Genomic DNA, 27323 nt, shown 5'->3' with positions numbered 1-27323 from the left:
ATCATTGTAAATAATGTGATATGCGAAGAAATTAGAATTGAAAAAGGCACGAGACAAGGGTGCCCTATCTCCCCGCTACTATTCATTATGGTCCTGGAGGTACTCTTGAGCAGGATTAGATCAGAGAAGCAAATAAAAGGAATTAGGGTGGGAGAGAAGGAATATAAATTGAGGGCCTTTGCGGACGATTTAGTACTATCCCTACAGGATCCTGAAACCAGTGTGCCTAAAGCTTTAGAGAGTCCTTCACCCCTGCCCACCTCCTGTCCCCCAAAACAGTACTTCTGTCTTGTCAGGATTCAACCTCAATCTACAGTGGCTCTGCCCTGCCTCCACAAGGTTTCTCAATGGCAGTTGCTGGAGACCACAGGAAGGGAGAGGGCTGCTCTTGGGCTCAAATCCTGCTTTTGGGCTTCCCCCAGAGAGGCATCGGCTGGACACTGAGAAGAGGATGCTGGATGTGATGGGCTGTGGAGCTGATCTGACAGACTCCTCTTATGTTCTTCAATATGGATCTCTTGGAGAGCTTAATTCCTGTGCATATTGCCGCATGGGATAAATTTCCCCAGTGTTCCTGGAAAATGACAGGATACACCCTGGCACTGACCACAGTCAAGAGCTGGTTCGACTGTTCTCTAAGCCAACCACCTGGTGCTCTGCAGGCCACAAACAAGGCTACAAGTGAAGACCTAAAAATGTTGCGGAAATTGAATCATAGAATCAGAGTTGGAAGAGACCACAAGGGCCATCCAGTCCAACCCCCTGCCAAGCAGGAAACACCATCAATTGGATGAAACTGGACATTGAGTGGGGCGAGGAAAGGGGCATTTCTCTTCCCAAGACTGCGGAATCCTATGGGTGCTCCTCTGGCAAGGGGTGCCAGGAGCAATCACCCTCCCCCTTTCTGCCACACCTGTTGCCCCCAGTGCCACACTTGAACCCTTACAAGGAGCAGGCAAACGTTCCTGTCGGGCTCCTGCGCCGGATGCCTTCGTACTCCTCGTAGATGCCCCGCTTCTGCTTCTGAGTGACATGCTCCAGCACCTCCTGCACCGTCATGGCCTTTGGCCCCGGCGTGTGCACCGAGCCGTTGTCCCGGGGGGATGCCAGTGGCACCAGAATCAGCTCATCGAGGGGGTCTGGGTGGCCGTTCTGCTGTGGGAGGAACCTGCAGTTCCAGCTGAGGGGATCTAGTTTGAGGGATCCGCCCAGGTATTCAGGGAGACACTCTTGGGGCAGGTGCTCCTTCAGCTCAGACATCTTCACCATCTGGACCTACAAGAGAGGGGGCAGGGGGGGAAGGGAAGCACAGCAAAACATGAACCCTCCACTGTGCTCTGCGTGGGGCTGCCCTGGAAGGAAAGTCGGACACGACTAAACGACTAAACAACAACAAAATGCAGCAGTCAGGTGATGGCATTGCTTGCCAGTTTGTTTCCAGGCCCAATTCAAGGTGCTCATGTGGGTGTTTAAAGCCATAAATTACTCAGCCCTCCTGCCCCCCGCATACCTGAAAGACTGCCTCCTCCCCTACAAAACCTCCTACTAGGTGCTGAGATTGACAGAGGGGGCCCATCTAGTTGTTTCCTCATCCTCACAGGCATGGGGGTGGGTGGATGGAGACTGGGAGAGAGCCTTCTCTGTGGTGGCCCCTAAGTTGTGGGAGACCCTCCCCACAGAGGTGTGCCTGGCACCTTCATTACATAGCTTCCGGCGAACGCTAAAGATGCACCTTGAGGTGACACTTGAGGTGCATATTTTTGGAGCCCACCTTATTTCAGCGATTGCAAGTTGTTTTAAACTGTTTTTAATACTGTGTTTTGATTGTTGCAACTTGCCCTAGGAGCTTAGGGGGAAGGGCAAACAAAAACTAATAATAATAATAATAATAATAATAATAATAATAATAATAATAGTATTAGTAACAACAGTAGTAGTAGGAAGGAGGAGGAGCACGATGGAGATGGCAAATGGTGGAGGCCCACTCACCCTTTCCCGGAGTTTCTCTTTAAGCAGCAGGCTGATGATGGAGTATGGAACTCGGAACCACATAGGAGCACCCACAATGAATACCTTCTTGAGACGGGCTGGGAAAGCTCCCTGAAAAGAGGCAGGGAAGAACAGTTTGGAGAAGGAAATTTATGTTTCTGAATCGCTGTCAGCATTATCCATGACAGGTAGCCACTTGACGCACACACAAGGCTTCTGGAGAAGCCTATTGATGGCTACAGCCCAACAGCTCTGCCTTGCCTGTCCTATAGACAGAGAAAGCGATGCCTCCGAGGACCAGCTGCTGAGCATCGCAAGGGGACAGCATTGTGATCTTGCACTCCAGCCTTGCTTGCGGACTTCCCCCAGAGAGACATCTTGCTGGCCGCTGGATGGGCCACGGGGACCTGATCCAGCAGGTGCTTCTTATGAGGCAGAGGCCAATTGTTTATGCTTTTTTCCAGTCAGCCCAAGACATCTGGCTGTCTCAGGCAAAGGACTAAATCAAATCTGCCTGCCATGTGCAGAATCTGAACTTACCTCAGGTGCATCCTCTAGCACACCTGAGGGGAGCAGGCCACTTTACCAAGGGGAGGGAGGCAACAGGCCGCACCACCATACAGCTCTGTCTTCCCAAGGAGAGGGATTGCTGGGGACTCAGCTGCTGCCTGAAGTGTCGAAAGCTCACTCAGCCTTATTGCAGGGCCGGCACGGAAACTTGTGCTCTAACTCACTCTAGTCTGACTTGAGAGTAAGCCCACTGAAATTAATGGGCACAACTGCCTTAACTGCAATAGGTCTACCCTGAGAAGAACTTAGTTGGAGACAGCCAACACCTCAAAGTGCTGATCCAATAGGAAGGATTTCCACAGGTGTCTTGGAAAGTCAGGCAACTGGCTTGAGGGCCAGCAGCTAAACCAGAATCAATCTGGATTGCGAGCAAGACAGCAACACCCTCTTGCCAACCTTTTTGCTTTCTCCTCCTGTGGCCAACAAAGGGAGACCCAAGTATATGAAAAGATGGCAAAGTGAGGTTTCAGGGGTCCACAGAAGATGAAGAGAAACCAGTCATATGGAAGGCTGGGCTAAAAGGCAACTCCTTCCTCCCTGGCAAACCAACAAGAGAATTTTGTTGGGGGGAGGTTGTGGTTATTGCCACTGCTTTACATGCAGAGAAAAGTTCCCTCCCCAACAGCATCTCCAGGTGGGGCTGGGAGACTCCAGTCTGAAACTCTGGAAAGCTGCTGTTGGTCAGTGTAGGCAATACTGAACTAAATGGAACAATGGTTTGACTCAGTAAAAGGCTGTTGCTCTTTGCATTTTTGTTCAGTTGTGAAACTATGAACTAAATAAAAAGGAGTCCCAACAGGGGGCGGCGAGAGAACACATTTCCGCTGCACAGTCTTCCTATCCAGGCTTAAGGGACAGAGATTTTCCATGCCATAGGCTCCGATTTCAAACAAGCACTCCACTGCTCCAGGGCTATTAACTGACTCACTTTTAATTGGATGAACATATTTATGGAAACTTCAAATGCTCTTATTTATTTATTTTGTTTTGTTTTTTGTTTTTTAAAAAGGTCAATTAAATAGAGGAAATGGTTGCTCCTGACTTTTCTGGGAAATGGCTTCAAATGCCTTGACTGAACCGCAGTGACTGCTGTCATCCTGTCCAAGGTGATGACCTCTTTGGTTCTGCTTTTGTGTTCCATATCTGTGATTTGCCAATTCCCCAGCATCTCAACAGCCAGATGGTGGATTGTGTTCCATGTTAGCCCCACTCAGAGTAGACCCATTTAAAAATGACAGGCATGACTGTTCAATAGGCCTAGTCTGGGTACAGCCTTATTGGATCCCTCCCCAGTAAGTACAGTGGTACCTTGGTTCTTGAACTTAATCCATTCCGGAAGTCCGTTCGACTCGCGAAACGGTTTGAAAACCAAGGCAAGGCTTCTGATTGGCTGCAGGAGCTTCCTGCACTCAATCGGAAGCTGCGGAAGCCACATTGGACATTCAGCTTCCAAAAGACATTAGCAAACTGGAGCACTCACTTCCGGGTTTGTGGTGTTTGGGAGCTGATTTGTTTAGCAGCCAAGCCGTTCAACTACCAAGGTACAGTGGTGCCTCGCAAGACGAAATTTTCGTCTTTTCGTTTTGCTATAATTTCGTCTTGCGAGGCACAGTTTCCCATAGGAACGCATTAAAATTAAATTAATGCGTTCCTATGGGGGAAAAAGTCCGCGGGCGCGATCGGCCAGCGCCCCTTCCGACCGGCACCGGACCATGCCGCGCTGCGTTTTAAGGCTGCAGCGGGCGAACAGCAGCAGTGCTGTTCGCTCGCTGCAGCTTTAAAGCGCGGCGCGGCGCAGCTCCAGCCGGCTTACAGTGGTACTGCGCAAGACGAATTCGTCTTGCCAAGCACGGCCATAGACGAATTCGTCTTGCGAGTCAACTAAAAAATAGCAAAACCCTTTCGTTTTGCGAGTTTTTCGTTGTGCGAGGCATTCGTCTTGCGGGGTACCACTGTACGACTGTATGTCCCTTTGTCCAGTTTATGAGGGACCATCCAAAAGGCATGATTGGGTATCTTGGTATTCCAGTGCAGGTGAAAACATAATCTGCACCACATTGATGTCATAGCCACTGGGCAAGAAAGGAGAGCTCTCCCACTTCAAAAGTGAAATACCAACAGGATCTTTTTTTCTTTTTCTTTTAAGAAGACACCTTCTAAGAGTAACATGCTTAAGAGCGTAAGTGGTGGGGGAATCAACAAGGAAACGTTGTACCATTTGGGACTTTTTAGTTCAGAGAAAAGGGAGGTAAGGGAGGCAACCTGAGAGAAGTCTATAAAAAGACCAATGAGAGGGAGAAAGAGCAGAGAGAAAAGTTTTTCTCCCTCCCCCATAACATTAAAACATGTGGACAGCCATCAAAGCTTAAGGTTGGAAGATTCAGGGGGCATAAAAAAGAACTTGGGACAGCTTTTAAAAAGTATTAGACCCATTCATGGAGGAGCAGGCTCTCAATGGCTACTAGCCAAGAGGATTCTGCTCCTTCTCCTGGCCAGAGGGAATAATGCTTCTGAATGCTGGTTGCTAGAGACCACAGGTGGGGAGGGGGCTCTTGGGCCTGGGTCCTGCTTGTGCGTTTCCTGCAGCTGTCTGGTGGCTGCTGTGGGAACAGGATGCTAGATGGGATGGGCCATGGGCCTCATCCAGTAGGGTTCCTAACAACCCTGTGAGGTAGATTAGGCTGTGAGGCTGTGACTGCTTCAAGGTCACCCAAGAAGCTCTCTCATGGAGCAGGTATTTGAACCCTGGTCTCCCAGGTCTTTATCCAATTGTCTAACCACTAGACATGCTGGTTACTGACAGAAGGACCACCCTGCTCCCAGGCCCAACACACTTTAAGCCTTTAAGAGCAGCACCACAGCCTTCCTCCAGTTGCTTCCCCCTCCCAAGGTCAGCAAGGGGGAGGCCAGAGATAAGGTCAGTCCGGCCCATCCAGGGGGCCTGCAGTTGCTGTTGGACCACAGCTCCCATCAGCTGCATCCAGCATGACCACTGCAAGGGCTGATGGGACTTGTAATGCAACAACCTCTGGAGGAAGCTTCACAGGCTGGGGAAGGCACAATCCTCGTGGCTACTTTGCCATCTTTCCAAGCCAAGAGCCACCTTGACGGCTACCCCATTTATTGACTCCATAAAATTCCCCATTCCTGGTGCCTCCCCTCATGCCATAATGTTAGCCAAACCAAGGGGAACCTCCGCAATGAGAGGGAGGACAGAACTCCAAACAACTCCAGGATCCATCCACGTCTCTGTAGCCGACAGGCCTTGGTGTCCTTTCAACAGCCTTTGGCAAGCAATTGCTTACGGCTTCTGGGCAGGGAGACAGCAGGAATGAGAGAGAGGAAAGGGAGTGACAGAAAGAGAAAGAGGGGAGCAGGAGAGAGGGGAAAAGGGGGCACTGCCTACTGGGGTGTGTGTGACCCAGCCCACCACTGGTTTCATCCCTGCCCATAGCTGCTGCTAGGGATCAACCCCACAGGAGTGCAGCCTTTGGCAGAAAGAGAGGTTGCCCCCCCCCCCGGCACTAATGACCCTTCCTTTTACCTTCAGAAGGTTCAGGATTTTCTTGCTGAGGTCCAGCTCAAAGTTGGTATAGTGGGAGCCTGCCATGTCATATATAAATACCAGGCCATTTCGCTGAGTTTCAAAGCTGGCGGGGGGTAGAAAAGAGAAAGTGTGCACAAGTTAGGACTTCAGTAACAGCACATCAGCATATCCATTGTATAGGAATCAGGACAGAAATGGAAAAATCAACAGAATCTGAGATGTTTAGGGTGGTGCTTATAGGTTTCTAAAATGACGCCTCGTGAATAGGGAGATGTTCTCCCTCTCTCATTCCATGAGAGCTCAGGGTCCTCCCATGTTTGGCAGGGAGAAAAGGAAGTATTTCTGCAAACAGCCCAGGATTAATTGATAGGAATCTTCATTGTCAGAGGATAAGGTGAGGGTAGCCAACTCAGAAGGCTTTAAAAGGAGGTAAGACCAATCCATGGAGAGGAGGTCTCCTCCTTAATGTCACTGGCCATTAAGTCATGATTACTGCATTGAACCTCCAGGATCAGAGGCAGCAGATGACTTTGGAGGAGGGTAACAGGGAGAGATCACTGATGAACATGTCCTGCTTGTGGGCTTCGCAAGAAGCATCTTGCTGGCCACCATGGGTGACAGGACAAGACGCGCTTTTGGTCCTTGAGATCATAATCCAGTCAACGTTAAGTATTTTAATTTAACAGGATAAAGTATGTGCTTAACTATTCGACTGAAGTTATCCAGAATTAACATGCACTCTTCTTCATGACAGAAGTTTATAAAATTATGCATCACAAGGGGATAGAGGAAAGTTTTTTTCTCTCTCTTGTAACACTGAAGTTTGTGGGCTTCCAGCTGAATGTTGGGAGATTCAGGGCAGATAGAAGAAAGCCCTTCTTCACACAGCACATAGCTGAACTATGGAACTCCCTCCTGCAGGGGGCAGTGATGGCCACCAAAGATTAGATAGCTTCATGGAGGAGAGGACTCTGTGGTTACTAGCCCTGAGGGCTTGGCTCTGCCTTCATAATTGAAGGCAGTAAACGCTTCTGAAGACCAGTTGCTGGAAACCAAAGGAAGGAGAGGACTCTTGCACTCAAGTCCTCTTTACAGATTTTCCAGGGGCATCTGTTTGGCCCCTGTGAGAACAAGACATTGGACTAGATGGGCCACTGGCCAGATCCACGAGGTTTGCTTATATTTTTATACATATCTCATTCTGGGTCAGATGTGAAGGCAACGCTGCAAAAAAGCAAGGGTTGTCGACACACAAAAAACTGCACACAGGATGCCGAAGGGGAAAACACATACATTATTGAAGTGCAGTCATCTGAAGGAAGCAAACCCCACAGGGATGGAAAGTGTTCTACTCACCTCTCCACAGCTCTGTCCAGCAAGTAGAAGAGCGCTTGGAGGACCACATGTTGGATGCTTTTGTTGGGATGGTGCAACTTGGCAGTGAAGAGGGCAATCGACGCTCCAGTGGGATCTCGCACGCTCTGCAAAAAAGCCAGAGAGAAAAGATCAGCAATGAAGAAGATCAATCTCTGCAGGGGCATAAGAAGTCAAAATCCATTCAAAGCCACTTTGGAATTCTGGCCGTTGCATGACCGAATCCTAGAATCATAGAACTGTAGAGTGGGAAGGTACCATGAGGGTCATCTAGTCCAACCCCCTGCAATGCCCAACCTAGGGCTTGAACCCATGACTGAGATTAAAGAGTCTCATGCTCTTCCAACTGAACTATCCCAGCAGAAGCCCGTGGCACCTAGTATTCCCAGGGGGTGTCCCATCCACGTACTAAACAGGCCTGACCTTGCTTAGCTTTTGGATCAGATGAGATTGTGCATGTTTTCTACCTGATGGCATGGAACTTTGAGGCAAAGCAGGTGTTGCCAGCCTACCTCGTAGGGTCGCTGCAGGATAAAAATGTCGACACACAGAAGTGATCTACAGGGCCTGAACCTCCTTGGAGGAAAACAAAGGAGATAAACCTAATAAAACAAACAAGCAGCTCTGAGGGTCAAAGTAATTATGATGCTGTTGATTCATGAATAGGATGTGATGCGGGGAAAGCAGAGTGAAATTCCAGACAGATAAAAGGAAGTCCTTCTTCACACAATGCAGAGTTCAAGGATGGAACTTCCTCCCTCCAGAAGCAGGGATAGCCATCAGCTTGGATGGCTTCAAAAGAAGATTGGACCAATTCAACGAGGAGGAGGCGGCTATCAAGGGCTACCAGTCAGGATGGCTCTGCTCTGCCCCCCCAGCTGGAGACAGCAGCACTTCTGGATAGCAGTTGTTGGAAACTACAAGAGGGGAGAGGGCTCCTGTGCTTGGATCCTGCTTGTTGGCTTCCCATAACTGGCACCCAGTTGGCCACTGTGGGAACAGGATGCTGGACTAGATGGGCCACTGGGTGACTCAGCAGGCTCCCAATGTTTCTCAAACTTGGATCTCAGCTGTTGTTGGACTACAACTCCCATCATCCCTGCTAGCTAGGAATGGTGGGAGTTGTAGTCCAACAACAGCTAAGGACCCAAGTTTATTTTTTTTAATTCATAATTTTTATTGATTTTTAACGTACATACATATAACTTATAGATTACATTTACATTACATTACATTGGGTTACATTACATTGCATAGGGTTACATTACAATTTATACTTCACCTTACATTTTAACTAAGGACCCAAGTTTAAGAAGCACTGTTATGGACAATCTGTCCTCCCACATCTGTGGATGCTGTGATTACTAAGACACAACATGGGTTCCTCAGAAGCAAGTCATGCTAAACAAATCTCTTTTCTTTTCTTTTTTTGATGGAGTCACAAGCTTGGTGGATCAGGGGAATTCAGTGGACATAGTGTAACTTGACTTCAGTAAGGCTTTTGACAAAGTCCCCCATGATATTCTTGCAAGGAAGCTGGTAAAATGTGGGCTGAACAAGATTTGTGACTTGTTGACTGACCGAACCCAAAGAGTAAAAGAGTACTCATTAATGGTTCTTCGTCATCCTGGGGAAAAGTGACAAGTGGGGTACCACAGCGTTGTGTCCCAGGCTCATTGTTGTTCAATCTATATATATAAAATCGTTCAAGTTGGATGTTTGTTAACAATCGGCTTTCTCCATAACAGCTTGACCGATTCATTTCAAATTTGGACACAACGTTCCATGGCCATATGGGAGTGATCATAGAATCACAGAGTTGGAAGAGACCACAAGGGCCATCCAGTCCAACCCCCTGCCAAGCAGGAAACACCATCAAAGCATTCCTGACAGATGGCTGTCAAGCCTCCGCTTAAAGACCTCCAAAGAAGGAGACTCCACCACACTCCTTGGCAGCAAATTCCACTGTTGAACAGCTCTTCCTAATGTTTAGGTGGAATCTTCTTTCTTGTAGTTTGAATCCATTGCCCCGTGTCTGCTTCTCGGGAGCAGCAGAAAACCACCTTTCTCCCTCCTCTATATGACATCCTTTTATATATTTGAACATGGCTATCATATCTTTTTTTAAAATAATATTTATTGAAGATTTAAACCAAATTACAATACATGATTAAATTTTCCAAACTCCCCCTTCTCTCACCAAGGGGAGCAAAACAAAACAGATCCCCCCCCCTCTCACTGGGGTAATTATCAATTCTTCCCCAATTTAACCAATTAGCTTATATGCATCATCTTTACAGACTTCCCCGATCCCCCCCCCCGTTGAATTCCAAATTAAACCCTAATTCACAGTTATCGCCAATTAAATTTCCATGCTACTTATACATTCTGACATTTTTCTTTAACCTCTTTACTAAATAATTATTCATCTGACATAATTTAATTATGAATTTGACATATCCTCTGCTTCACAATATTTCTGAACCCTCCATAGCCTAATTTTTAATTTCAATAGTTTAACACATTGTAATTAATTCAATTTTAACTCTCCCCCCCCCCCTTTCCTCCCTCCGGTCCCCAAAGTTTTGGCTGTTAATTCTTAATCCTTAACCATTATCCATTACAATACCTTCTGTCAAAACCATAAACAAAGAGAATATCCATACAGACATACATTTTCTCAACCCACCCCACCCTCTCAAATTCCTGAATGCCAAAGTCCTGGGAAACTGGCTTCTGCTTCTTTCTTATCTCATGTGTCCTTGAAACTTTTTCAACATTGTCCAAGCTCCGTACAGCACTCCATAGTTCTTTCTTCTTTACTTCAGCTTTCCCATTTTTACTTCTTCTTCTTTTGACCCTTCTCACATTGCTCCTTCCTTTTTGTGGGTTGACTCCATTTAATTTTCCACCCTGGATTTTCTCATCTTCTGTATATGTTGTATCCTCATAACTTTCACCATAAGTCGTTGTTCCATTTTCCTGCAAAGCCAAGTCCAAAGGTTCTACCATCCCATTTAACTGATTAAATTTCACTATTAAATTGTGTAAAAGTTAGAAAGTCTTGGTTTGAAATTCCTGCGACCATTTCCTTTTAGGCATGTTTAAAGTCTGAGAAGCTTATGCAGTCCAAATATGCTTCTTCGCTGCAAAAGCAGCCATCAAAAGTTTGTTCATACCGGACCACCAGAAAGAAAGAGTAATAGTATTTTCCATAAAACACAGTTCCATTCAGAATAAATCCTAATTCATCCCCCTACCTGGGGGAAAACAGTTACAGAAATTTTCTTGTCACAAAGTTAGGCAGCAGCTTCGGATTGAAAGTTATACTGTTTCCTTTTGTTTCAATGTTCAAGGAACCAACCTCCGTTTTTAAAGTTCCCAGCAAGCTGGATTTTAATGTCACTTTTCCTTTTTGAAAGTCAGTACTTACAGAGTCCAAATTAAAGCCGAATCTTGAAGGAATTGGACGCTCTCTCTGTCAGCAGCTGCTACTTCTCGCTGCGGAGATAGCAGACGATCCACAGCCCCCGCGCCTCTGAAACCCCGCTCGTCACGGCAGCCCTTATTAGGGCTTACCAGAGAGCAAGGGAGGCGCTCCCGGGGGACCCACCGGATCCCTTGTCCCCAGGACTCGTTCCTGGGGTTTCTTGGGGGGTCGAAGCGCAGTTTCGCCTCCCCCCCTCCCCCGCAGCGACGGAGAAACCTCGGAGCCGAGGTTTCTCCCGACCGAGCAGAATGGCGTACAACCGGAAGTCTCCCAACATGGCTATCATATCACCCCTTAACCTTCTCTTCTCCAGGCTAAACATACCCAGCTCCCTAAGCCGTTCCTCATAAGGCATCGTTTCCAGGCCTTTGACCATTTTGGTTGCCCTCCTCTGGACACGTTCCAGCTTGTCAGTATCCTTCTTGAACTGTGGTGTCCAGAACTGGACACAGTATTCCAGGTGAGGTCTGACCAGAGCGGAATACAGTGGTACTATTACTTCCCTTGATCTAGATGCTATACTCCTATTGATGCAGCCCAGAATTGCATTGACTTTTTTAGCTGCCGCATCACACTGTTGACTCATGTCAAGTTTATGGTCTACCAAGACTCCTAGATCCTTTTCACATGTACTGCTCTCAAGCCAGGTGTTCCCCATCCTGTATTTGTGCCTTTCATTTTTTTCGCCCAAGTGTAGTACTTTCCATTTCTCCCTGTTAAAATTCATCTTGTTTGTGTTGGCCTAGTTCTCTAATCTGTTAAGGTCATTTTGAAGTGTGATCCTGTCCTCTGGGGTATTAGCCACCCCTCCCAATTTGGTGTCATCTGCAAACTTGATCAGGATGCCCTCAAGCCCATCATCCACGTCACTGATAAAGATGTTGAATAAGACTGGGCCTAAGACAGAACCCTGTGGCACCCCACTAGTCACTTCTCTCCAGGATGAAGAGGAGCCATTGATGAGCACCCTTTGGGTTCGGTCAGTCAGCCAGTTACAAATCCACTGAATGGTAGCATTGTCTAGCCCGCATTTTACCAGCTTCTTTACAAGAATATTATGGGGCACCTTGTCAAAGGCCTAGCTGAAATCAAGATAGGCTACATCCACAGCATTCCCTTCATCTACCAGGCTTGTGATTCTGTCAAAAAATGAGATCAGATTGGTCTGACATTACTTTTTTTTTTAGAAACCCATGCTGACTTTTAGTGATCACAGCGTTCCTTTCTAGGTGCTCAAAGACCGTTTGCTTAATGATCTGCTCTAGAATCTTTCCTGGTATTGATGTCAGGCTGACTGGGCAGTAATTGTTTGGGTCTTCTCTTTTCCCCTTTTTGAAAATAGGGACAACATTTGCCCTCCTCCAGTCTGCTGGGACTTCGCCTGTTCTCTAGGTATTCTCAAAGATTACTGCCAGTGGTTCTGAAATCACCTCTGCCAGTTCTTTTAATACTCTTGGATGTAGTTCATCTGGCCCTGGAGACTTGAATACATCTAAACTAGCCAAGTATTCTTGTACTACCTCCTTACTTATTCTGGGCTGTTTTCCCCCTGCTGAATCATCTGCTCCATATTCTTCAGGTCGGGCATTGTTTTCTTTTTTGGAGAAGACTGAGGCAAAGAAGGCATTGAGGAGTTCTGCCCTTTCTCTGTCTCCTGTTCACATTTCACCATCTTCTCCTCTAAGTGACCCCACTGTTTCCTTGTTTTTCCTTTTGCTACGGACATACACATAAAAGCCCTTTTTATTGCTTTTAACCTCTCTAGCACGCCTGAGTTCATTCTGTGCTTTAGCTTTTCTGACTTTGTCTCTACACGTGCTGGCTATTTGTTTGAATTCCTCTCTGGTGATTTCCCCCTTTTTCCATTTTTTGTACATATCCCTTTTAAATCTTAAATCAGTTAAAAGTTCTTTAGATAGCCATTCTGGCTTCTTTAGGCACCTTCCATGTTTTCGTCTCATTAGTACTGCTTGAAGTTGTGCTTTTAATACCTCCCTTTTAACAAACTCCCATCCATCATGAACTCCCTTCCCTTTTCGTATTACTGACCATGGGATCACACCCAGCATTTCCCAAATTTTTCTCAAGTCAGCTTTCTTAAAGTCTAGAATTTGAGTCTTAGTATGCTTGTTTGCTCCTTTCTGCTGTATAATAAACTCCAGAAGAGCATGATCACTCTCACCTAATGATCCTGCCACTTCTACCCCACTAACCAGGTCATCACTATTGGTTAGGACCAGATCATATGTAATTAGATTGTACAAATATCACACCTTTGACAGGTAAAAATGTGATTTTGTGCAAAAAAATATAGCACCCTCCAATGGACGTTAAAAACCACACCACACCCGTCTCCGCCCCATTCTCCTCCTCTTCCTATGTCACCACGACCCTCCCCCTACTCCTCCTCCTTCTCACACCTTGAGAGCTAGGAGGATGGGAAAAGCCATCTCTACTTCCCACTGTCTGAGGTGAGAGGGCACGCGAAGACCCACAGGAGAGCCTAGGCCGCAGTGCGTCCAGCAGCCTGGAGCCGAACGCATCCCCTCGGCCAAGCGAGCACTTGGCTCACCCGTTCCCGGCGAGGGGAGGCAACTAGCCCTTGGAGGCTTCGGAAGAAGGAGCGGGGTTTGCGGGCTGAGGTGGAGCCGGCCAAGGCCCATGAAGGGAGAGCAAGCATGTGCCTGCGAGAGAGATAGCACACGGACAGGTGACTGGGCGGAGGGGTCGCCGGCCTAGCCCGCGAGGCAGCGACAGCGAGGTTTTTCCTTGGGCCTGAGGGGAGCCTCCATCCCTACTGCCTCTCCCGCCTGAAGATGCTGGGCAGCGGCGCCGATAGGCGGGTGTGTGCCGTGTGCGGCAGCTCGGAGACTGAGGTGGACTCGGCCCACGGAGACGCGGTTTGCACAGCCTTTGGCTTCGTCCTCGAGGACAACATCATTGTCTCCAAGGTGCAGTTTGTGGAGAACAGCGGTGGAGGGTCGTTGGCCGTCAGGCAGTTAGTCTCCCTCGATGGTGGGTGACGGGGAAATGAAAGGAAAGGATAGAAAAGGGGAGACAAGAAGGGAGAGCCGGCAGGGGGCAAGGAGGGCTGGCAGGGCATGTGGGGCAGGGGTGTCTGTGACCAGATCCTTCTGTGAAAATACAGACGTCCTATCTATATATATAAAATCGTAAAATTTGGATGTTTCTGACCGATCACGTACTGGTTGAGATCGGGGAGAGTCACGAGACAGTCGAGACGTGGCATAGAGACAGCCAGGGGAAATGAGCTCAGAAATTACGATACTTGAGAAACAGGAAAAGCTGTGCAGAACCATGTGCTTTCTGTTTTTTATTCTCCTTTCCCATTTCACCAAATAAGCCACAGCAAAGCGTGGCCGGGTCAGCTAGTGTGTTTATAAAGGACTTGGACAAAGGAATTGAGGGGATGCTCATCAAATTTGCAGAAGACACCACACTGGGAAGGGTAGCTCATGCCACAAAAGACAGAATCAGGATTCAAAATGACCTTAACAGATTGTAGAACTGGGTGCAAGCTAACAATATGAATTTCAACAGGGACAAATGTAAGGTTCTGCACTTAGGCAGGAAGAACGAGATGCACAAATATAAGATGGGGGTCACCTGGTTTACTAGTAGTGCATGTGAAAAGGATCTAGGGGTCTTGGTGGACCACAAGCTTAATATGAGTCAACAGTGTGATGCAGCAGCAAACAAGCTAATGCTATTCTAGGCTGAATCAACAGAAGGAAATCTAGTGTTCAGATCAAGGGAAGTCATAGTCTTGCTCTATTCTGCCTTACTCAGACCACACTTGGACCGTGTCCAGTTCTGGGCACCACGGTATAAGAAGGGTGTTGACAAACTGGAAGGTGTGCAAAGGAGGGCAACCAAGATGATGAAGGGTCTGGAGACGAAGCCTTATGAGGAACAGTTGAAGGAGCTGGGTATGTTTAGCCTGGAAAAGAGGAGACTAAGAGGAGATATGATAGCCATCTTCAAATATCTTAAGGGTTGTCATGTGGAAGATGGAGCAAGCTTGTTTTCTCCTGCTCTGGAGGGTAGGACTCGAATCCATGGCTTCAAGTTACAAGAAAGGAAGTTCTGACTAAACATCAGGAATAACTTTCTGATGATAAGAGCTGTTCAACAGTAGGATGAACTCCCTTGGGAGGTTGTGGACTCTCCTTCCTTGGAGTTTTTCAAGCAGAGGTTAGATGGCCATCTGTCATGGATGCTTCAGCTGAAATTCCTGCATTGCCAGGGGTTGGACTAGATGACCCTTGGGGTCCCTTCCAACTCTACCATTTTATGATTCTATGATCTAAAACCACACTACAGAGACATGTGTCCCATGCCTCCGCAAACAGGAAGCCCAACTTCCACAGTTATCCACAGCTCTGTCTGCCCAAGCAAAGCACCTTACTCACTAGGATAGTGAACTTTCCACTAAGCAGCTCTGAGCGGAGAGGTTCCTCATGAGGCTTCAGCTTCACAATCCCTTCCTTCAGCCTGGTTTCCTAGGAGGAAAGAAAACACTGTTATTGTCTGCAACCAAGGTGGGGGTGCTCCGTCCGCTCAGACCAGTAGCCCTCTGGGTGGGGCTGAGTGGAACTGGAGTCCAGCAGCACCTGGAGAGCCACACAGACCCTGACTGGCAGCAGCTCCCTGCACAAGCTGTGGGGCAGCCCACCCCTCAGGTTGCTGATGGGATCTTTCTTTGACATTAAGCTTTCCACCAAGGCAGCTTCTGGGGCCGAAATACCTCCAGGGGCTATTGCAGTCCACCCTGGTTGCAGCCGGGGTGGCTCTTCTCAGCCAGCGGATCCTTCTCACCCAAGAACAGAAGAATCTCCCTGGGCAAATTGCCTGAGTTGCTTTTTCCAAGACAGACCAGGGGATAAGCTCACTTCCCAGGCAGGGAACCTCATGTGGCCCCCGACCTCTCTGTCTGGCCTGCAGCACTCTTGCTTGGCCAGATCTTGGGCCACAGCTCTCCCTTCCTCAAGTGTGTTTACCTGCCTGGAATAAGTCCACGAAAGGGCACAATGTTCCCCGCTTGTCTGGATGGAGGGATAGATCGCAAGGAAGTAGAAACACCAGAATTTGGCATGCCTGGAATACAACTTACTATGCAAGAGGAAGAGTATCACCCTTTGCCCCTCCCCCAAGGGCACACGCCGCCCCCCCCCAACACTGCCCAAGGCAGATCGCAGCCTTTGGGGCTAAAAAGGGTTCCCTGTCAGCTATCAGAGGCTCTCCAGAGTTTCAAACAGGAGGACTTTTTAAACTCTCAGGTGTTCCTGAGATGCTGGGAATGTGACAGCATCTACACTTTGGAACTCATTGCCTTTTGATGCCAAGCAGGAGCTTTCACTGCACTCTTTTCAGCACCTGCTGAAAACATTTTTGTTTAGACAGGCCTCCCCAGATGCTTTGAAATGCTGACAGAAATTTTAATCATTTTTAGTACAGGCAACTCCCCACATGTTCTGGCACATAGGTGAAAATCACGTAAGTGGAAGCACCCTCTAGATACCCGTTAAATGCACTCTCTCTACAAGCCAGATCAAAAATACTGCACCCAAAAGAACCACAATTGGAATTGAAGCTCTGGGACGTGAAAAGCGGCTGCTGCTGCGAGACCACCCTTCGCATCAGCTGTTAGGCAGGGAGGCTGAGCAGCCTCCACAAAGCCCTCTCCTCCACCCTCCCTGAAGTCCCTTCAGGCTTCAGGAAGGGTCTCCTCATGAGCCATGAGGGCTCTCCAGCTCTCTCTCCATTTCCAGGGAGGAATTAATCCTCTTACCCTGTAGGAATGGAAGAGCTCAATCGCTCGGAGGACATCGAATTTCCTGGCCATGAGGAATTTGACTGCCACGTTCCAAGAGAGGGGAGACACATTGTACTGGACTGTCCACTTGTTAATCTCTTCAAGGAATTGTTTGGTTGCCTGTTCCGGAGAGAAGAGAAAAGAAAAAGATACCATTAATTAAAATCATCATCACAGCCCTTCACGCTGAGGTCCCAGGGCAAGCTACAACAATTTTTTAAAAATGCTTTATTGGTTTTAAACACAAAACAAAACAATTACAAAACAAAACAATACGCAACAATGAACAAAAGGCAATCAACACTCACTACAAAAAAAATAAAAGATTGAATTCACACGTCACGAATTCTGACATGACTTCCAGTCCCCCCATTGTGGTTCCTAAATTACATTACAACTGCATGCTAAACTTTATCTCTCAGAGGTTGTTCAGTTGTGTTAATTTTGTAAAATTCTCTTATTTCATGCAGAAGTCAATCCAGCCCTGCCAAAGAATTTAGATTATTACACTCATTATTACAGATTTCTTTTAGATATTCTCTGTAAATATTCCATTCTTTATTAAATATTTGATCTGTATGGTCTCGGAATCTTGATGTCAATCTTGCTACCTCTGCATATTCTAACATTTTATTCTGCCAGTCTAATTTTGAGGGAGTAGAATCTCCTTTCCATACCTTAGCAACCAGAATTTTTAATGCTGCTACTGCATACATAAAAAAATTTCTTACCCTTTTTGGAATTTCATTGCTCATTATACCTAACAGGAAGGCTTCAGGCTTCTTAGGAAAGGAACATTTAAACATTTTTAGTTCGTTATATATAGTTTCCCAAAAATCCCTTATTTTTTGCAGTTCCACCACATTTGGATCATAGTGCCTCCAGCAGATGTTTGACCTAGATTTATGTTTTGGCCAGTTTTACAGGTGTAGAGCACTTTCATGAAATTCTCTTTCAAATTGTAGCACACAGTGAATTTCAGGTCCTCCCTCCACAACCTTTCCCATGATTCCATTTGGATGTTGTAGCCAAAATCTCTGGCCCATTCTACAATAACAGATTTTACTTCTTCCTCCTTGACCTCCCAGTCAAGGAGAAGCCTGTACATTTTAGAGAGTGGCTTTTTGTGTTTGTATTAGGTCTTTCTCAAGTCTTGAAATTTATGTGGAGAAGCCTTTCACAAAATATAAAGCAAAGGAAAGTGTGGAAATATAGGCTGTTAGACCTTTTAAAATATGCCCTTGTGAGTTCCTTACAAAGTTTTCCTCTTTCCCCAGCACATAAAAAGACCACACATATGGCAAGTTATGTGTGGAAAAAGTTGCACAGGCACTAAAACTTAGCTTAGTTACAGAGCAGTGAAAGTTCCTAAAGTATTGGTATATATAGGAACTCAAGAGTGGCTTGTGAGAGCCATGTGGTCTAAGCTGAAGCAAGCAGCTGAGCCTCTTCACACAATTGAGTTTCTCAGGTAGACTGAAAGGGAAACAAAGGTTTAATTACCTAGTTCCTCCCAAAGCAAGCCCATTGCCTTGCCCCCACAATTGAGGGGGCCAGGGCCATGCAGTGTCAGTATGCTGTGTGTGCATGCCGCAGGGCATGCTGATGTGTTGTACAAATGCCTCATGGATAGCGCACGTGATGCGACCACACCTTGTGGCATGTGCACATGGCCACTGGGAGATTTTGAGGGGCCCCAGCTCCCTCCTTGAAAATTGAGGGGGCCCTCAATCCCCCCAGATGGTGCAGGGAAAGTGGGCTTAGCTGAGCTTAGCAGGACAGCTTACTCTATGGTATTAACCCCTTCATGCATTAATTAGATTTAAGCATGTTGGTTATATGCAACTGATTATCCCACACAATTCGTACCAGGCATTCCTTGAAAATACTTTGCTTAAAAGCAGCCAGCAGCTGAAAAGGCTTAAGGCTTAAAGAAGAAAACCCACAGCTCCCAGAGCATTCCTGTTATCTGTGCATCCTGCAAACACAGAAACTTTTCATTAAGGTCTTGGCAGGTGAACATGAACCTTTCCATTCCAGCTGGTCATTCAAATGCTCTCTCTGTAGCCAGCACTCTAGTTTTCTTTTCTCCCCCTGCCCTCCTCCCTCCCCAGTGCCATTTCCTTGTGTGTTCTGTCTTGTATACTTTAAGCCTGAAGAGAGTAGCCATCTTACCAACACCTATATGCCACTGCACTGGGGGCCCTTTTTATGGGGGTTGCTGAGAAGAGGGCTAGACTTGTGTGCAAATTGATTTATTTTATTCATTCCCTGCCTTTCCTCCAATGAACTTGACAATATACATGACATGGTCCTTCTTCCACAACAGCCCTGCGATGCAGCTTAGATTCAGAGATGGTGAGCAGCCCAAGGTCATCCCAGTAAACTTCAGGGCTAAGCATGTATCTGAATCTGGATCCCCTCCCAGTCCCAATTAAGCACAGAACCACTGTTGGGAGAGCCAGCACCCAAAAGTTGTTGCATAAAAAAAATAAAAATTATGAGATTCCTGAAGGCAATTGACCGGCCACTGTGGAAAGCAGGAAGGTGGTCGAAGTGGCTCCCTGGTCCGATTCAGCATGGCTCTTGTTATGTGCTGGCATGAAAACACAGGAACTTCCAACAAAAGATCTTCAGCCAGTCAAAACAGAAGTCTAATGTCTGGATCAAGGGAAGTAATAGTACTGCTCTATTGGTCTGACAATACTGGGAGTCCTGTGTCCAATTCTGGACACCACAATTTTAGAAGGATGTTTTTAGAAGGATGTTCACAAGCCGGAAACAAGCCTTATGAAGAATGGTTGAGAGAGTTGGAGATGTTTAGCCTGGAAAAGGGGAGAATGAGAGGAGATATGATAGCCATCTTCAAATTTCTCAAAGGCTGTCACATGAAAAAGGAACAAGCTTACTGGTATTTTCTCCTGCTCTGGAGGCTAGGAACTGAACCAATGGCTTCAAGTTACAAGAAAAGAGATTCTGACTAAACATCAGGAAAAACTTTCTGACAGTAAGAGCTGTTAGGCAGTGGAATGCTCTCCCTTGGGAGGTGGTGGACTCTCCCTCCTTGGGAGGTTTTTAAGCAGAGGTTGGATGGCCATTTGTCATGTAAGCTTTAGCTGAGTTTCCTGCATTGCAGGGGGCTGGACTAGAGGACCCTTGGCAGGGTGGGTAAAAATCAATGATTATATATATATATTAATAATAATATAAAAATCAGTTTTTTAATTTAAATTGGATTTTTAAAATAAAATGCTTTTGGAGGGAAAATCTTTCTAAATATAGTTTTCTATTTAAGTTACATTATAGTCCAAAGGCTATTCATCAGGAAATAATGATTTGTTTTAAGTTTTTCCATGGGTGCTAAAACTCAGTCTGTGTGTTTGTTTTTTTTAAAACCGTTTAACCACATCAGTTAACAAACATGGATACATATGCTATAATGTTACTGTTTTATTTAAATAAATTGTTTAAATTGTTATTAAGGAAATGATTATTTTTCTCCTTCCAATAAAGTACAGCAGAAAAGTTGTCCAAATATAAACAGTTAACTTATTAAACCTCACAAAAATTTCATAATAATCTGTCTATGTATTTCTAATAGTACAGTATAACCAAATCAGCAATTTTTGATATAACTGTAAAAACTACTCTGAAAATTTATTATTCCAAAAATTAAACCTTCATCTGTTTGTAAATATTAAGATTATAAAAGTAAGTATGAGTCTTTCTGTAAAAAAATATATTTAAATCAATTTATTTAAATCAAATCCACCCTGAACCTTGGGGTCCCTTCCAACTCCACAATTCTATGTTTCTATTATTCTACTTTGCTGCCTCCATTGCATCCTCATTATGTCGTCTGGCAGAGCTTTTCCAGGCCTTTTCCAGGCTGACCCAAAGGAGGTGGGAAAACCAACAGCAGCTCGCTGTGACTTGTTTGCAAGGCATTTTGAGGATAAGATCGCTTGAATCCACCAAGACCTTGACTCTGCTGTTATAGTAGATGTATCTCATGGGGTGTCCACAGCAGTCTAGTCCTGTTGTGTTGGCTGAGTTTCAGTTGGTAAGGCTCGAGGGTGTGGACAAGGTGCTCAAATCAGTCAGAGCAACCACTGGTGCTCTAGACCCTTGCCCCTCTTGGCTGATAAAAACCAGCAGGGAGGGAACAGCTGGCTGGGCCAGGGAGGTGACCAATGCCTCTTTACGAGAGGGGGTGGTCCCTGCCTGTTTGAAGGAGGCAGTGGTAAAACCACTCCTTAAGAAACCTTGCCTGGATGCAGAAAAACTAACAAACTACTGGCCAGTTGCTAATCTCCCTTTCCTGGGCAAGGTTCTGGAGCGAGTGGTTGCAGACCAGATCTAGGTGCTCGTGGAGGAAACTGATTTTCTAGAACCATTTAAATCAAGGTTTAGGTCTGGTTTTGGCACAGAAACTGCTTTGGTCACCCTACATGATGACCCTTGCTTGGAGTGAGACAGGGAAAATGTGTCATTAATTCTCCTCAATCTCTCAGCAGCTTTTGATCCCATCAACCAGGGTATCCTTCTGGAGTGGCTGGTTCCAGTCCTCCTTGGATGGTCATTCCCAGAGTGTGTTGCTTGGGGAGTGTTCTTCCTCCCCATGGAGTCTCCAATGTGGAGTCCTGCAGGGTTCATGCCTATGCCCTATGCTGTTCAACATCAACATGGAACTGCCAAGGGGGTTATCCAGAGGTTTGGAGTATGTTGTCGGCAATATACTGATGACACTGAGCTCTACTTCTCCTTTACATCTGCAGTTGAGGCAGTGGATTGTGGACTGGGTGAGATGCAACAAACTGAAGCTCAATCCAGATAAGACTGAGACCCTGGTAGTGGGCAGTTCCCTGGACTGAATTGATGGGAGAGATAGCCTAACTACTGTTGTCTTTGCTCTGGTAACCTGAAGGTTAGATTACTGCAGTGTGTTATATATAGGGCTGCCACCGAAGACAGTTCATAAACTTCAGCTATTGCAGAATTCAGTGGCCAGGCTGCTCACCAGAGCAAGACAGTTTGAGCATATTGCACCAATCCTGGTCCAACTGCACTGGCTACCAATTAATTTCTGGGCCCAATTCAAAGTGCTGGTTTTGACCTATAAAGCCTTAAATGGCACAGGACTGCAATACCTCCAGGACCACCTCTTGGCATAGGAACCTACCCAGACCCTGAGATCATTTTCTGTTTTTTTTTTTAAAGAAGAATTTATTAACATTTTCATAATACAACACATACCCAGACCCACACCTACAAATACAAAACAAATACAAATACACATAATGCCAGGATTCTTCTTCTTATTTGTATACCTTACAAAAAAAAAATTTCTATTTCTGAATCTTGACGTTTGACTTCCCCCGCCTTTTCACCTTCGGTTTTAAATCCATATTTTACTTTCTTAACAACTTTTCTCTATAAATTTTTTTTAACTTCAATTAAAGATAACACAATTCTCTTAATCGTCCTATTATAACCTAAATCTTAACAGAGTATTCTTATAAAAACTCAACTTATTTCTTCTGTCCTTTATCATGCTGCTTTTAACTTAAAATCCAATATCTCCTTGCTTATTCAAAATAAACTTAAAATTAACAAACTTCACTCTCCGATTTCAGATACCATGACAGACCATTTAGGTTTTACATTTAATACTTCATCCCACACCCCCTCTGTCCATTGTCTTTCTCAGTCTTTCGCCAGAACCAATCCTCCAGTTGTCTTCTTGTCCCAAATGTCCACAGATCCAGGCAGCATTCACAACAGACCTTGCATCGAGCTTCAGGGTACACATCACCTCCTTCCTGGGCTCCTCCGCTTCTTTGTACCATACTTCTGCTTCTTGTAGATATCTTAATTCCATGTCCCTTGCCCCCGAGCTCCCACCTCGGGGTCTGGATATTATAAATTTTCCCGTTCCAGGGCTGCCACCCCCAGCAAACGGTTCCTTTTCCCGGAGTTGCCCAGCCATTTCAGACCATCCTTCAAGCACCCCTTCCAGCTCTTTGCCAAGGTTTGCTTCCATTGTGTAAAACTTTTGAAAAGCCTCCTCTGTGGGAAATAAATTCTTTTTATTTAAAATCCCACTCAAGACTTGCAATTTCCGATTAAGCAGTTCCAGCCTCAAGACAGTAAGCATTCCTTCATCCTTTAGACCAGAGTTCAAAACAAGTTCAAACACAAAGTCCAGCATTTTGGAAGGGAGGGTGAGTGAGTGTCAAATTTCAGTTCCTGTCTCTTCCTTCCTTTGTTTCAATTGTTTCCCACGTCAGTCCAAATTTTCCATCGCCATTTTTTCTGAAGCCAGAGTGTAAAGACCAAAACTTTAAAAGGAGATATTTTCTCCCCACTTAATCCCCAAGGGGAAAACTCAGCAGTCTCAGTTTTCGAATTCCAAGCACTTTATATCCATTATTGTAGCAGCAGTCAAATAAACTGGTTACTTTCTTTCTCTCCCGAAGGGAGGGAGGCAGGCTCCCTTTCCTCTTCCCCCCGGATCGTTCCAAGAATAGAAAAGTCAGTCAAATACTCACAACCACCGGGTTCTTTCAGATCGCTAAAGACAGGTAGAACTTAGACGCTCATCACAGGCTTTGTCGCCGCATTTACATCCCGGTTGGGGCATGTCCCCTATAGCCCGGCTCCGTCGTCCCTTCACCCCCACTCCCCCTTTACAGGGGGAGCGAGGGAAGGGTTCGGAGCCACAACGGGCACAGCCGGGGAGCCCAGGGTGTGGGACGCTCTTCCTGCACCCCACCGGAGCCCCGCTTTGCGGTAGCGGGGCTCCAAACCCCCGGGATGGACTGGGCGCCTCGCAGCCGAAGCAGCCCACGACCACCCGCAATGGCGTCGCCGCCGGAAGTCCCTGAGATCATTTTCTGAGGCCCTTCTTTATGTACCTCCTCTGCAAGAGATCCAGAGGACAGGCCTCCTCCTGCATTGGCTCCTCATTTGTGGAATGATCTCCCCAGGGTGGTTTGCCCGGTGCCTTCATTATATGCCTTTAGGTACCAGGCAAAAACATTCCTCTTTTAACCATGCCTTTGGCTGATTGGCATCCAATGTCATTTTAAAAGTTGTTGGGGATTTGATGTGTGTGTGCGTTTGCATTGTTTTTGTTTGCAGAGGGCCTTCTCAGTAGTGGCACCCACCCTATGGAACACCCTTCCGTCAGATGTTAAGGAAATGAGTAATTATATAACATTTAGGAAACATATGAAGGCAGCCCTGTATAGGGAAGCTTTTTATGGTTTAAGGTTTTACTACGTTTTTACACATAGTACACAATGATTACCATACACAAAGATTACCATAATAAAGGACAAAAGTGGGAAGGACCTAACAGAAGCAGAAGACATCAAGAAGAGGTGGCAAGAATACACAGAGGAATTATACCAGAAAGATATGGAGATCTCGTACACCCTAGGTAGTGTGATTGCTGACCTTGAGCCAGACATCCTGGAGAGTGAAGTCAAATGGGCCTTAGAAAGCACTGCTAATAACAAGGCCAGTGGAGGTGATGATATTCCAGCTGAGTTATTTAAAATTTTCAAGGATGGGACTTCCGGTTGGGCGCCATAGCAATCGGTCACTGGGAACCTCGCTGCGAGGTTCCTAGTCACGGTAGGGGAAAGAGAGACCCGCAACTGCGCTGCGGACTCCCAAAAAACCCCAGGAAGAGCGTCCTGGGGGCATGGTGATCCGGCGGGGGCTCAAGACATCTCCCCCGCTCCCCGGCAAGCTCTAATAAGAGCTGCCGAGAGCGAGCGGGGCGGGAGACGGAGCCCTGTGGATCCAGCGTCTACCCTTGCCGCGAGAAGCAGCGAATGCCGGTCGTTGAGAGCGCCCAATTTCTCCACAAAAATTTGACCTAATTTGGACTGTGTTCAGTAAAATCGTGAGTACAATTGGATTTAATTAGAAGGAAAGAAGGAAGGTGCTTAAAATAAGGGAGGTCGGTCCCTTGCCGTTGAAGCAGAAAGGAGCAGTGTAGCATTATATCCAAGGCAGCTGTCAAACTAACAAGCAAAAAGAAGAAAGCTTTTGTAACTGTTTTTTGAAACTTTTGAGATTAATTCAGAGCAAATGTTGAACTGGAAAATTTACTCTTCTTCCCTGTAGTCTTGAGAGGATTAGCAGGAACAAAGACAATATGGCTGTGGGTGTCGCAGCATAACGAAATTATTTTGACTACAAATTTGTTTTTTGACCTTGGAGATGAGGAAGGAAAAATGGTCTGTCGAGTTTCAGAGGAAAACCTTGGAACTTTTGCAAGAGATAGAACAGACCTTAGGAGATTCGAATAAGACTTTGCAGAACTTAGAAATGAAAGTAAATATAATGAGAATGGAAAGGACAGTACCAGTTCCAGTGGAAATTCAGCCAAAAACAACCCCAACCCAAAACATTTTGTTAAGTAGAAAGGAAAGGAGCAGCGTTGAACTGTCTATAAAGGGACCCCCTTGCGGAGAAGGAGAAAATGAGAATGGAACCTATGGAAAAACAAAATAAAAACTCCACTCTGCAAAGGGACAAATGAGAGATGCAACAAGCCTGGCCGTTATATAAATATGAGAAGGACTCATGGATCAGCACATTACAAAAAATGAAAAGAGAACAGAAGATAGATTTGACTGAGTTATGGGCTAAGGACTCTGGAGTGGGATGAAAGAGATAATATTGTACCATTTTTATTTTTTTGCTATACTGGTTATGATTTATGGATCTGGCGACTGGGATTAATGAGTAAATGTTAAGATTTAATAGCTAAAAATTTCAAGATTGGAGGGAGGGAGGGGGGTAGAAAGAAAGAAGAAATATAGGTGTATAATATTAGTTTAATAGGAAAAATTGATTAGGCTTAGAAAAGTGCAGAAGCATCTAGGAGCTGAGGGTTTATAAAGAATATAAGTAATTAAGATTATAGTTGATGAATCTTTTATAAAGTATAGTTGATGAATTTCTCTAAAAAAAATAGGTAAAATAGATTTGACAAGGAATTTGGAAAGCTGTAAAGAGGATAGATAATGAATTAAATAGGGGGGAATTTGAGGAAGTCAATTAACAATGAAGTAAAGGAAAAGATGAAAGTCAAGTCTGGAAAGGGCAGGACGTAAATAACGTGTATATGTAATATGTTAAATTTAAAATGTTAAATGTTTTTCCCTATGAGAGAGGGGAGTGAGGTTTGCTCCCCCTAGTGAGAGGAGGGGGAGGATGAAAAAATTTAACAGCAATGTGATGAGTTTAAATTTATTAATTTTTCAATTTAAAGCACAAATCTTTACATGGTTAAATTTTTCATACTCCCCCCTCTCCCACCGAGGAGAGCAAAATATCCAAACCCCCCTCTCACAGGAGCACATATAATATCATCTCACATTTAACCCATCATTTTGCATAAATCATTGCTTAGTCCTGACCCTTTTCCTGGGCCAGGTATTCCTACTCCTTTCAATTTCGTCTTTAAATTGACTTCCTCGAATCCCCCCCTGTTGACTTCAAAGTAAAAACATATTTCCCAGTTTTCCAATCATCTTCAAATCTAATTTACACTATATTTCTTTCCTCTTTATCATTTTTTAAAATCATTAATACATCAAACTTAATTACTTATATTTTCTTCTCTAACTCGGCCTCAATATACTTCTGAATTTTCTGATTTCTTAACCAATTTTAGCTATTCTACTCCCTCCCCTCCCTCCGGCCTCAAAAATTTTGGCTAATAATTTTTAACATTTTCCGTTGCCGCAGTGTCCATATCCATTTGTCAAAACCATATAGAAAAGAAATTCCATAAAATATATCCAGTCTTATTACCCTACTCCAACCCTTTCAAAAACCCTGACCCAAAAGTCAAAACTTGCTGGCTTCTGTCCCTATCCTCTTGCAGCATTGTAGCATTCTCGTGGTAAAATGGCAAAGCCCTGAATGGTTGCACTTCTTTCTCTTCTTTCTGGACCATGACTTTCCCGTTATCACTTCCTTTTTGCATGCAGACTCCATTTGGTTTGTTCCTTTTGCGCTTGTGTTATATCCTCCAAACTGTCACTTTTAGTCTCTAGTCCACTTTTCGAAAATCCTTTTTTCTTAATGCAATTGGTACTTACAGAGTCCAAATAGGTTCCTAATCTTGGAGAAATTGAGCACTCTTTCTGCCAGCAGCCGCTACTTCTCGCTGTGATGGTAGTGGTTTTTCCACAATGCCCTAGCCTTCGACCCCGCTTGCTCACGGCTGCCCTTACTAGGGCTTACCAGAGAGTAGGGGAGGCTTCCTGGGCACCCGCTGGATCCACGCCTCCAGGACACCCCTCCTGGAGTTTTTTTAGGGGGATTGCGGCGCAGTTGTGACTCCCCCTCCCACCGCAGTGATGGAGAAACCTCGGAGCTGAGGTTTCTCCCGACTGTACAGCTTGGCGCCCAACCCGGAAGTCTAAAAAATATGCCAGCAAGTTTGGAAAACTCATCAGAGGCCAGAGGACTGGAGAAGATCAGTCTAC

General features: G+C 45.6%; 1 protein-coding gene across 1 annotated transcript in view; it reads right to left on the bottom strand.

Moving 5' to 3' along the window:
• The window catches only part of PTPN9 (protein tyrosine phosphatase non-receptor type 9), a 53127-nt gene that overhangs the window by 14733 nt on the left and 11071 nt on the right, over positions 1-27323 (bottom strand). Inside the window, exons 2-7 of the mRNA XM_033166977.1 lie at positions 16783-16926; positions 15404-15493; positions 7463-7587; positions 6104-6209; positions 1990-2100; positions 947-1275 (exon numbers count right to left, since the gene is read on the bottom strand). Of these exons, the coding sequence (XP_033022868.1) occupies positions 947-1275; positions 1990-2100; positions 6104-6209; positions 7463-7587; positions 15404-15493; positions 16783-16926 (905 nt within the window). The remainder of the gene's footprint in view (positions 1-946; positions 1276-1989; positions 2101-6103; positions 6210-7462; positions 7588-15403; positions 15494-16782; positions 16927-27323) is intronic.

Source organism: Lacerta agilis, chromosome 13 (genome assembly GCF_009819535.1).
Source record: "Lacerta agilis isolate rLacAgi1 chromosome 13, rLacAgi1.pri, whole genome shotgun sequence".
NCBI classification, from domain to species: Eukaryota; Metazoa; Chordata; class Lepidosauria; order Squamata; family Lacertidae; genus Lacerta; species Lacerta agilis.
This window is presented reverse-complemented; position numbering and strand designations above follow the sequence as displayed.